Source organism: Coloeus monedula (genome assembly GCF_965178545.1).
Source record: "Coloeus monedula genome assembly, chromosome: 6".
In the NCBI taxonomy this organism is placed as follows: domain Eukaryota; kingdom Metazoa; phylum Chordata; class Aves; order Passeriformes; family Corvidae; genus Coloeus; species Coloeus monedula.
In genome coordinates this window covers 17142387-17154452 of record NC_138786.1, presented here as the reverse complement: position 1 = coordinate 17154452, position 12066 = coordinate 17142387, and the positions used below count along the sequence as shown (strand labels likewise).

At 42.4% G+C, this 12066-nt stretch overlaps 1 protein-coding gene across 1 annotated transcript; it reads left to right on the top strand.

The window, feature by feature from the left end:
• Window positions 1–178: 178 nt before the first annotated feature.
• Window positions 179–10966, top strand: MRPL23 (mitochondrial ribosomal protein L23). The gene is made up of 5 exons (XM_082283193.1): window positions 179–240; window positions 357–479; window positions 1125–1207; window positions 3069–3142; window positions 10605–10966. The coding sequence occupies exons 1-5, from the start codon at window positions 215–217 to the stop codon at window positions 10767–10769; spliced, it is 471 nt and encodes a 156-aa protein (XP_082139319.1). The 5' UTR covers window positions 179–214; the 3' UTR covers window positions 10770–10966.
• Window positions 10967–12066: the final 1100 nt, after the last annotated feature.

The window sequence follows — 12066 nt, the reverse complement described above, 5'->3', positions numbered from 1 at the left end:
TCTGGTAGCTCCTTGTCTTTCCTGTGCTGAGGAGACCAGGGCTGGGCACAGCACCCCGCGGCTCCTCCGAGGGTCCCTCCTCGCCCCGTGTCCCCTTCCCGTCCTGCGCCCCTCACACTGCCGCGCCGCGCTCCTCCGCGCCAGCAGGGGGCGCAGCCGCCGCCGCCGCCCCGCCGGAGCCGCTCTGGCGCCGCCGCTTCCGCGGGGCTCGGCCATGGCGGCGGGCGCCAGGAGGGCCGTGTGAGCGGGGCGGGCGGCGGGGCGCTGCGATGGGGGCCGGCGGGGTGCGGCGGGGCTCGGTCGGGGCAGCGGGGTGGGGGGCCGGCCGGTCAGTGAGCGGAGGCGTGTCCCCGCAGGTACCCGCTGTTCCAGAGGGGCGGCCCGCAGCTGCGGATCTTCCGTCCCAACTTCTTCATGCTGGCGGTGCGGCCCGGCGTGCCCCAGCCCGAGGACACCGTCCAGTTCCGCGTCTCCATGGAGTGAGTGCGGGCACGGCAGCTGGGCTTGTGGGCTGAGGGCTGGGAGGGCCGAGTGCCGGGACAGGGAAGGGGCTTTTGCATCAGGGAGACCTTGCAGAGGGCGGCGAGGGCATTGATTTAATGACCAGCTTTGCGTGGCTCCTCTCCCCGAGTGTTAGTGAGGCTCAGCCTTCGCAGGGACGGGCTAAGGAAGGAGGAAGTGCTTATGAATTTGATCCAGAGTAAGCAAGGTGGTATCCAGTTATTTGTCAGGACTCTTTCCGCCTGACCAGTCTGCTGGCACCCATTAGAGCCCACAAGCCTGTAGGAGGTTTTGGTAAGATCAGCAGCTCCTACTCAGAATAAAGAAAGGTGTCTCAGGTTGGTCAGTGAGAAAGCCTGCTGAACACAGCATATACTTGGTATTTTGAATGTTGAGGCTACAGAGGATAAAATATTTGACAATTGTTGCAGTTTATGGATCATAAATCGCTATAGCAGTGTGTGGTCTAGGCTGAGTTTATACTTCCATGTAGTAAATCTGTCTTGGTTAAAACAAGAAGACATTTATTCCACGGTATTAAACAGTCTCTAGGTTATTATATTTAAATATTTACACATTTTTTTTCTCTCTTTCTTTCCCCAAAATAATTTTTCATTGCCTAGAATGACAAAATTGGATATCAGGAATTACCTTGAAAGAATATACAATGTGCCAGTAGCTGCTGTGAGGACCAGGATACAGTATGGTAAGTGCAGCAGAGTAATCTAAAGGGATGAATACAGCATCCCTGCACAGACAGAGTAGACTTTACCTTTCAAAAAGTCTGTTAGATTTCAACAGGCTTTGGTTCCAGTGTTTCCAGGTGCTTAGCTGGTGATGTCTGTTAGCTTAGTTGTTTATTCATCCCTTCAAATGAATGTACACCACTTCATATTGGAACGCTTTGATGAAATTATGGTGTAAGTTTCACTCTAAAAAGAAGAATCTGAATTTAAAAAGGCTAATCATCCTGACAGTTATCTAGCTTGTGCTTTTGTAGTTGGTACTGTTTCTCCTTGAAGACCAGTGGGTGTCTCCCTTCAGAAGGAACTGCTTCACGTGTTTGAATGCAAGTAGTAATTAAACTTAATTTCAGCTGTAGCCTGCATTTAAAAAATGAGCTGAGATTAGCTTGCAGGAGGTGTTATGGTCTAACAATAGGCAAAGTTTGTAGAGCAAAGAAAAATACTTTGTTGGACCAGTAGATAATGTCAGAAAAACATCTTGACAAGTTTTCAGGTTTTTATCACCTGTTGTTACCAGATTTCTGCTACAGACTTGAATATTTCCTCTTCTGTTTTTTCTCTTGTACAACCCCTTGAAACAACAACAACAAACTGCCTAGATCCCCATCAAAACCCACGAAAAACCCAACAAAAAACTAACCCAAGAGAAAAAGGAAAAACGTTCCTAGTTTAACTTACGCTGAGCTCTTGAGTTGGAGCAGAGGGGCGAACTTCTAACTGAAATAGGCCAAATTTAGATAATGTCACCTTTACCTATGAATGCTTCCTTCCCCAGAGCTTCTCTGACAGCAGTTTGGGTGCAGTCAGGAATATTTTTCATTTTTTTTCATGTTAATTTACATTTTTGATCACCAGGCAGTGTAATTATTGAGTGGAGAGTAACTTGCTTAGGACATCTTTGATAGCTGGGTTTTTCATTTTTTCGTGCAGTGACTCTAAGAAAGGACTTACGTGTTTATAATGGTAAGGTTAAGGATGATTTTAAAAAGAATAGGAAAAAAGACCTGTAGTAGTGAAAAATGGAGGATGAAAGAAAAAGCTTCAAAATAAGGTTGTAAAACTCAGAACCTATAAAGGAAGAAAAAACCTGGAAGTATCATCTGTAATATGCTTGTGTGAAAAACAGAATTAAATTAAGTCATAAATACCAAACACATATAGTTCCAAATAGCACTGAAAAATATTCATGCTTGTCCTTACAACCATTTTGTCCCTCTCTGCTGATTTTAAGGGATGGTATATAGTCAGGAATAAAAGAAGGTTAGAATGCCTAATAAATTGAGAGCTTTAATGTCTGCCTAACCTGAAGTGGATAAGTTGTACATCCCACTTCAGTTGTGACCAGCACCCTTGGAGACGGTTGAGGTGCATTGGTTTGTTTGGATGTGGAGTATAATTTCCTGGTGTATAAACAGTAGATCCAGCTCATCAGCTGAATAGTAAAAATTGTCAAGTTTAAGGCTGTTTTGTGGTCATTTTCTCCTTGTCTTCCTGAAGCTTTGGATGTTGGGAGGACAATTTATCACCCCTGGCCCCTGCTTGGGAGACTTTTCTCCTTGCTTCTTTGCAGACTTTGTGTGTGGCGTGAAGGCACAATGGCAGCAGGCTGGTGGTGCCTTGGTTCTCTGCTTGTAAACGAGGAGAGCAGTGTCCAGAGTTTCAGGACCTTTTAATAACTGTGGTGCTGTGCTGGCAGTGAAGGAAGAGTATTTCTCTTAACAATAAATCAGAACTCAGCAAGTCCCCTCTTCAGTTTGGCCTTGCTTTGGAGAACTTGGAAGTCCTGGGAAGTAAAAGGTGGGATTCTCTTCATTTCTGCAGGTGCAAACAACAAGAGGAATCACAGGAATCAGAGAGTGAAGAAGCCAGATTACAAGGTCGCCTATGTACAGCTGGTGAGTTAACATGGATGCTTGTGAGGAAAGAGAAAGGGACTGTTAACCAGCCAAGCTGAAAGTAATAGCCAGTGAGTTGTCCTGGTTGGCTGAGTATTTCTGCCAATCCTCTAATAATGACAGTTTCTTTAACACATTCCACAATGTAAAGAGGTTTAAACGACTTGGTTTAAAGATCAAATTCAAGCAAATGGTTAGTTTTTCAAGTCCCATGTTGGTTTGAGGTCTGTCTGTAGGTTGTGGTCTGATGTCATAGGGTGCTGCTTTGCCAGAGAGTTTCATGCTGACCCTGTACTCTGTGTGCTGGAAGGTTCACGACTTGTGTGGTTGATTGCTGAAATGTCCAGTAAGTGAAAGAATATATTGTGAGGGCAGGGAACTTCTTATTAAAGGTCTTTGAATTTCAGAGAAGACTAAGGCTTATTCCTTGGAGAGCCTTTAGTCATGTCTAAACAAGCATGCTTTGTGGCTGAACTGGGCTCTGAAACATACATTGGTTGCCCAGTGGAAAAGGAGCTTCATGTTCTTATAAATTTCTTTCATAACAGGAGCACATTATAGTTTAGACTTCTCTTGGGCTTACCTGTCTTTATGCAAAAAAGAAGTGCAACCAGTGACAAAAAAACCCTTCACATACCAAAATTACGTTAAAGAGATGCTATTTATGGTTGTAACACCATAAGCTCAAAATCTGTCTTGGGACAAGGATTCAGTGTTGGGGGAACACTCTGTTATCTTGAAGACTGGCTAAGACTTCATATGGACTTGGGGTCAAACTCAAGAGGCAAAAACAATGGGAAATCTGATTTTTAATGTTTCAAAGTTTAAATATGCTTTGAAGCTTTTTTCCTAAGCCCTTTCTGGGAAGGGGAGTAGAAAGAAAAGTGAGGACGGTGTGTTTTTCTAGACAGCCTTTACCTAATTTAAAAGAACAGTGTAATGTTATTAGGAAGTAACAGTTGTATTTAGATGAGGACTAACTTTGTTTTATTCTGCTGAAGTTAAAGGCAGCCTCATCTCTGTGAGGATTTTACATTACGATGGCTAAAACGCACATTGCTTTTTCAAGGAAGAGTCTCTGCTTTGGTATACTGGGGGAAGGAGTGGCAAACAGAATGCTTTCGCTGTGTTGGAGCAAGACACTCATCTAAGGCAGTGCCTTTGTGCATTTATTTCACATTCAGCCTCTCAGCCTACAGTAGCAGCCATTACCTTCAGGGTTGCTCAGCAGAGGTGTGGAGATTTACCTAAACTAACTTAGTATTGGAGGCAGGAGTAGTTTGTTCGTTCCTCCAGCCTCCCGTTTTGTCCTCTGGGCGATGCACGGAGCCCTGTTACACTGTGGCTGAGGGCTCTTAGTACGTGGGACAGCAAGAGTCCCTTATTGCCTTATACTGCAGTTGCCATAAGAAGTTCTTAAGGAATGCCATGTTTTCCATCTCTCCCATGAGCAGGGTTGGGGACCAGTTTTTGGTGGTGTTTTTCATGTCAAGGGAGGGAATCCTGACCATTTGCTAAACTCTTGCCAGTGAAGCTTGGTCTCTGTGTTTTTTCCTCACCTCATTCCTGCTCTCTGGTCTCTTTTTTTTCCTATTGTTTTTGTGGTCTGTTAATTCCATTAACATTTAGGTTTCTTTATTCCTCCCCCTTTCTCTTTTTCCTTTTGTTTGTTGCTTTTCATCACTAGCTCTGATGTCTCACACAATGAGCTCCCAGCTCTGTGTTCACACCAACTTTAAACAGTGGGTGAAGCCAGAAACCCAGTGTCATTTCTGAATCTAAAGGGTTTGCCTTCGTTCTCATTCATGGTGTGATCAGGCCATTACAGGCCCCATGCAGTCCATTGTTAATATCTGCCTAATTTAGGAAAGTCTTTGCTAACCACTGTAAAATCCTTATTTTCATGAGAATTAGTTTGCATCTGCTGTGAGTCAGAGTAGCTGGGCTTTCCCACCATTTTTACCAGCTGTGTTTTCTCTCATTAATCCAGTTTCAAGTTAAAACTGCTTATGACTGGAAAAATATGGATGTGTTTTTGGAAGGTCTTGGGTTGATCTTTCTGTTGCCCACTAGGTGGAAGTATTGCTCTTTCCAGTGTGACTTGGTGGCGGCTGTGGTGCAGTTTACCTGAATGAAATTGAGTTTATTCTCATGACTGGTTATGTTTCCCTGCTTCATAAAGCATCACCCTATGTGTCCCTGTGCAACACACATACCCATTGACTTTCTGCAAGAGTCTCAAAGGAGGAAGGTATATGAAGTCATAGTCAATATGCCCTTAGGTGTCAGACTAGTGCCCCAGCTGTTCCACATGTAAGAATTGTTGTCCTTTCTTTTCCAAATACTATTTCTTGGAGATTCAGAGCTGTTTGCTTTATTCTCAGGCGGTAACTGGACAAATACGTGATGTGTCCAAGCATAATATTTTCACACTAAAAAAATACCTCAAATCATAGAAGGCTGTGGATCAACAATATCTTGCCATTCCAGAGCCTGCTTGCCTTTTTCCCCCTTTTGGAATGTAGTGAGAAGGGTTTAAGTTAGAGACTTACGGCCCTGTGTATCAAATGCTACTTTTCTACACTGTTCTATTTTTAAAATTAAATCCAAGTTTTATATCTTTGCAAGCTAGATAAAATAACTGTAATACAGCAGCATTTCTCCTTACTCCAATACAGCTATAATTATCATAACGAAAAGAAAAAAAAAAAGAAGAAAAGAATGCCGGTGGGAAACTTTGCAGTTGCATTAACAGCAGGGAAATTAAAAAAAAACAACAACATCCCCTCCTTCTCCTCCTTCAGTGTTCTCACTGGTTTAGCTTAACAGGTGTTAGTACCCGTGGGAGCACAACTGTAGACAAGCCTCTGGATTCTAGACCTATTTTTAATTAAACCTGTTTTGAGAAATCTAGTGGAGATGGCTGTAAAAAGGAGTCTGACCTTGTCAGTGTTAGGACTAACACCTATTTAGCTGCTTGAATGATGGCACCGGTGGGAACATTTTTGCAAATGCTTTCTCCTCAACTCCTGTTTAGAGTATCCTGTACATGCACAGTAATTAACCTATTTGCACATCAGATGTGACAGCAGTTGTCTTTTGAATTCAGAGGAAACTTGGATGATCCATATGCAGTGTTGTTCCTGAGAGGATTTTTGAAGTTGCTTTCTGTGCTGTTTTGCCATTTGTTTGCCATCAGATGTTACCACTGCAATAGCAGGAGAATTGTTCAAATGCACTGGATTATTAAACTTAGCTGCATTTGCTGCTACTGCTGGACTGAATCCCGTGCTTTTGGGAGTCCAACATTTTTGTAGTTAGTGATACGATAAACATCACTTTTCTGCTAATTCTGAAGGACAGTAATAAGTGCTTCAATTATCCAAATAACCAGAAGATCTCAGAGTTGTTTACAGGATCGGTGTTTGCTGCATCATTGCTGCACAGTAATATCTGTGCTGACCTTCCATTTCTAAACTTTTCAGGGGACGCAAAGGTCAGAGAAGTATAAGTGAATTTGTGCTGGATAATCCTCCCAGCAGTTTTCTGACATGAGGCTCAGCAGTGGAAAGGCCAGCACTTGACTTCATAGGCCTAATTATGGTCACTTAACCTCTCATTAAAATGAATGGAGGCAATTCGTACCACTCCATGTGATAACTCCTTAGACAGAGTCAAAGAACAAGGTGTGTTTTTACCCTTTCTAAAGATGAAGGCTTGAAATCTAAAGGGAAAAAAATGTTTGATGCTATGATCACTTTATATTGTGAAGGATGTTATTAGCATTTAACAAATGAATCCTCATGAGGCCTTGTATGTAACTCACTTTTACATTCAGGTAATGCTGAATTGAGAATTAGAGTTGTGCAAGAGTAGAAGTTTAGTGGGTCCCATTTCTGTTATCTGAGCACTGGACCACGCATCTCACTTGTGCATAACCTTAGAATTTGTAGGAAAAAGGGAGGTCTCTGGGAAGACCCCAAACTGAGAAGAGCAATGTGTAAAATCATCATGTGGCCTTTATTTTTTTAGGTGTTCGATGCCACCTCTCTGATTTGCTTTGTTTGGGGGTCTTTGATCTTTTCTTTTTAGAATTATAAGGCTTCACTTGAGAGTGAGGTGAGCACATTGTGGTAGAGCTTATCCTAACAAATTCCAGAGTATTAGGGATCACTTCACATTGATGAAAAAGATCTTTTGCTGTCAGTGCACCACCCAGTTCCAAGACAGACTGAGTTATCTGAGCAAAATTACTTTTTTTCCAGTGTCTGTCTTTTTTACAGGATTTTCTTTTAGCACAGCTATGTTGAGTAGAAAAGTGGTGTTATCTTCTCCCCCTTTCTCTGTGCTTCTAAGGTAATTATGCTGGCAGAAATCCTAAAGTAGAAGCAAGTTCTGGCCTTTTTAGAGGTTACTTCAGCTCATGAGAATTTCAGTAATTCAGCAATTAAAAGGATAAATAGCTTGCAAAAGGTAAATCGGTTAACAAATGCAAGGTTTTCAAGTAAGCCAGAATCTTCCTTTCCAGTTGGATATGCCAGCACTTCATGTTCTAGCAGTTTGTAAACCAGATAAACCCTGATGAAGTTGGTAAAAATCGTTTGCTAAATTCCAATGAGGATTTCATTCTGAGGATGCATCTATCATATGGTTGTCAAATGGTTGCTGTATAGCAATAGGGAAAACTTGCAAAGAAAATGTGTAAGAAAAAGCAGCACTGTGTAAAGGAGCGACAATCCCTCTGTTCCTTTGGTAGGCATTTTTTTGAGGAGTTGGCATATGAGCTCGAACCTCAGTAGCCTCTGGCATTGTGTGGAAGATGCACTGAGTGTAAATATGCCTGGACAGCCTAACAATCCTTTATGTAAGTTGATGCCTTTTGGTATTTTTTAAATTTTGAAATACCCAAGATACAGGCTTCTTCTGAAAACTAGCTACTGAGCATGCACAACAGCTATTTTTCATACAGTTTTCATCACTCCAGAACCTTACAGTGCAGTATTACTGCAGAGTATTGTTACTTAAGATTTATCAACCTTCAGTTCTCAGGGTGTAATGTCTTGGCTGTTTCAAATCGTGTTTGGCTGCCAGCCAAAATCAGAATTTCTTCACAAAACAAGAGCTGGAAAGAGCCAACTTGTCTGTGCTGATTTTGATTTATTAAAAGGCTCCAGATACAGATTGACATTTTCAGCTCAATATTTGACTTTCACCAGCCTTGAAATGGGAACTGTGAGCACTTTGATAAACAGCTTAAAGGTTTGTCTGGTTTTGCTACAGCCTCTGTGTGTATCTTTTTTTGTTTTCTTCCCTCTTTTTAAAATAATAACTGTTTTGCAATGCTTAGCGAATTACCATGGATGTTGTTAGTATGCTTTAGGGACAGCTTTCCTTCATTCTCCAATAAGGGAAATGCATTGGTCCTGGAAGCATACCAGAATGAAAGTGCTGGATAACAAGAACAGTCCCTTACTACACTGTTACCAGTATAAATAGTTCTCAGATTTTCAGTGGAGGTGATGCGCCTACCATATTAGCCCGAGTTGTTTTCTGACTTGTTTAACTAAAATGGCTTCCTCTCCAGGGCAGGCAGGTCTGTAGTATGGGCCCTGTCTGTTCTGTAGGTACCACAGGGCTGAGTGACCTGCCCACAGCACAGTTAAAACACAGCAATTTTTTGTAATACTACCAAATTCTTTTCCAAATGCTTCAGTGTGCTAAAATCCTGGGCAGCGCTTGGCCTCAAGGGTGCTTGTTGCTGATCCTGCTACAGGAAGAGGTTTAGTAGGCTGCAGCTTTGGGCTTGCTCAAGGACCCTGGTAAGGCCAGTTTCTTTCTGTGCCATGAAATGGGACTGTGCTTTAGCTGTCAAAGGACAGCTGTTAGAAGGATACCTGTTGGTAATTATAAGGTACAAAAGAGCTGAAACCCCAGAGTACACCAGTGGAAAGGAAAACCTTGATATGTTCCAGTTGAGCTTATCCAGGCTAGAATCAAGGAAAAAGCAATGTACACAGCAGCTCCCTTGTTGTTTTTGTAGTATGGTCAGGCTCTTAGGAAACCCCCAAGAAGTATGCGCTACAAAAACAACTGGAGCATTGCTGTGTAGAGTTGGTATTTTGTAGATTCCAGTCTGGATAATCTCATCTGGGATAAGTCATGCTTTTTTCTCTCCAAAGCATATGAGGTTTAGATTTTTTCACACCTGTTATTTGCCAGGTTGACTGTATATGATTAAATGAAACATAGCACACATTCAGCTGGGTCAGGGATGTGGTGATGGTTCTCTTGGATTTATTTATGTCATATTTCTGATCCCAAAATGCAGTGTAGGTAGTTATGTCAGGGAAGGCTCCTTTCATGTCCTTTGTGGAACCATTTCATAACTGAGCCTCTTGTTTGGTTATATTTACTGCATAAATTTAAAGACTGACTGATCTGAAAAAAAGCCAAACCCACCTGTTTTCATCTGAAGCAGTTAAATGCTTTTCTTGAGATTTCTGTATGCAGAAAGCTGCCAAAGAAGTTAATGTATGGTAATGTTTGTAAGTGTTTTGGAGAGTAATTTCAGAGTTATGGGTGACCAGTTACAAGTTTTATTATGCAGGGTCCCATATAGAATGGAAGGGCTGATATTGTTGAGTTTAATGAAACTCTGCTTAGAGCAAACGCCACTAAAAATAAGTAGGTAATGTTAATAGAATAGTACATTTCCACAGAAAAATGGTTTCCTGCTGTTAGATAAAAACCAGAGACCAAGCAAATGTTTATTTTCCAAGTGGGAGACGTAGATCTGATGATGATGTTTCACTAAAATGACTTGTCTGTTAGGCAGAATGACTGATGCAGATGTAATCACTTTAATCTCATTAGTGATATATTAGACAGATTGTTCCCACTGTAATTGTTTTACACCATAGTCTTTATGTCTGTTGATAAGAGACCTCTGATATCTGTTATTCTGTATTCCCACATTACACCCTACAATAACAGCTGCTAGGCTCTCTCTTATCCTTAGCTGAGATCTAAACAACTACAACCACTACTCATATCCTGAGTGTTAACATAATGAATGCCTGCTCCACTGTGTATTCCCTGGTGCTGTTACTTTAACAAAATCCCTTATTTTGCTCATCTTGTTTTTATTGTATGACTCACACAACATCTCTGAGCTGGTTCAAAGTCTTTGAAGAGATGTCCATCTCCTGATCATTCATCTGTAAAAAAACCCAACATGTCAGTATCTTAAGTAGCACACAGAAGAGGAGAGGCTGAAAGTTAGCTTTTGAGGAGAAGGGATGTAATGTATCTTGGGGACACGGGTGGAAAGGGATTTTGGGAGGTCACGAGGTACCATTTTGCACTAGCTGGAAATTCAGGGTGGTCTTTCACTGTAAGTGTATGCATCATAGCTACTGCAGAAAGGCTGGAATGTCTCTCTGACCATTTGTTTTCTCTTTAGGGCCAAGGACAAACCTTTCAGTTTCCCAACCTATTTCCAGAGAAAGAACAAGACCCAGAAACTCGCTCTTTCGATGACTTCAGGGATAAATATATGGAGAAAGAGAAGCAGAAGCAGGAAGGTGACCCCAGACGAGGTGGAGTCCCTGATTGGTTTGGACTTTGATGCAACAAGCCAGCTGCCTTCCTTTAGGCTCAGAGGGATTTTGATTAGCACAACTTGCACTCTTCCCTTGTAATGACTGAATGTTTAGTCTTGTGCAGCCCTTGCTAGCATGTCTTTTTTCTGGCTGTTTGTGTTTGACTACAACAGAATGGCCCTGAAGAAATAAAAAGGTAAAATAAATCTTAACTGCACCAGGTCTTTTCTGTGAACGTGTGGACTGTTTCTAAAATGTAGAATTCCTTGTCATTTCTGACTATGAGAGTGTCATTATGTTTACCTTCTTCGTGCTGCTGCGGGTTGTTTTGAGTAGAAATAGGAGGGATTTGATTTCCTAGGATATGTGCAGTTTGTATGGACTAGAATGTATAAAGTCAAGATAGGTTAGTCAGAGGTGAACATGAAAGTGTAGACAACTGGGCTGTAGGCTCAGGGTGTAGGGTGCCCTTATTGTCACTTACTGTCCTGCTTATCCTATTGCCTTCCTTGCAGTGACCCCTCCTTTCCTGGAGAAATGCACGTGATCTTATTGTACTCTTGTAACAGTCATGTGGCATTTTGGGGACAGGGTTTATAGGACACATTTGTGACTGGGCACGTATGTGTTTGATCCCCTTAAGCATCAAGGAACAGACAAAGGTGGTGTGTGTCTCTGCTTGCTGTTGTGCAGTGCAGGTAGCTGCCTTCTGTGACCAGCCTGCTGTAGGAATGTTTCTGGCATGGTTGTGCTGGTATTCCTTCCCCTCTCCTCAGCTACCTTGCAGTGCTGGCAAGTGTCCTGTGTGGACACAGTTGTATTGGCATGGAAATGTAGCCTGTTTCACGCTGAGGGCTAATAAAAAGACTGTTTTTCTGGTGTAACTCCCTCTACTTCCAAGTTGCTGATGCCAGGGCACTGGTAGAACTTTTCTAGGCTGTCTGGGCTGCCACGTTCAGTGTTTTCATTTCTTGGCTCTGTGGCTGTTTCTCCTTGCTCTCATGAGGATATTTCCTCTTTTCCTTAGTCAAGTAATGTGCTCTGCTGTTGTGTCAGAAATAGTGGGGGAAAAGGAGGGCTGGGAAGGACTTCACAGATGGAGAAGGGTATTTTTGCAGGCTGTTTGCTACAACTCAGCACACTCGGGTTAAATGCATCGCTAATGTTTCCCTGGCTTTTGAGTTCTGCCGCTTGGAGCAATTGGCAGGGTAGTGAATGAGCCCATGCCTTCAGTGCTTCTACCTGGGTGCACTCCTTCATTGTTCTGTGTCTGAACTTCTTGTTTGGACAGCTAGCAAGATGTTTACAAGGAAACAGCTGTTC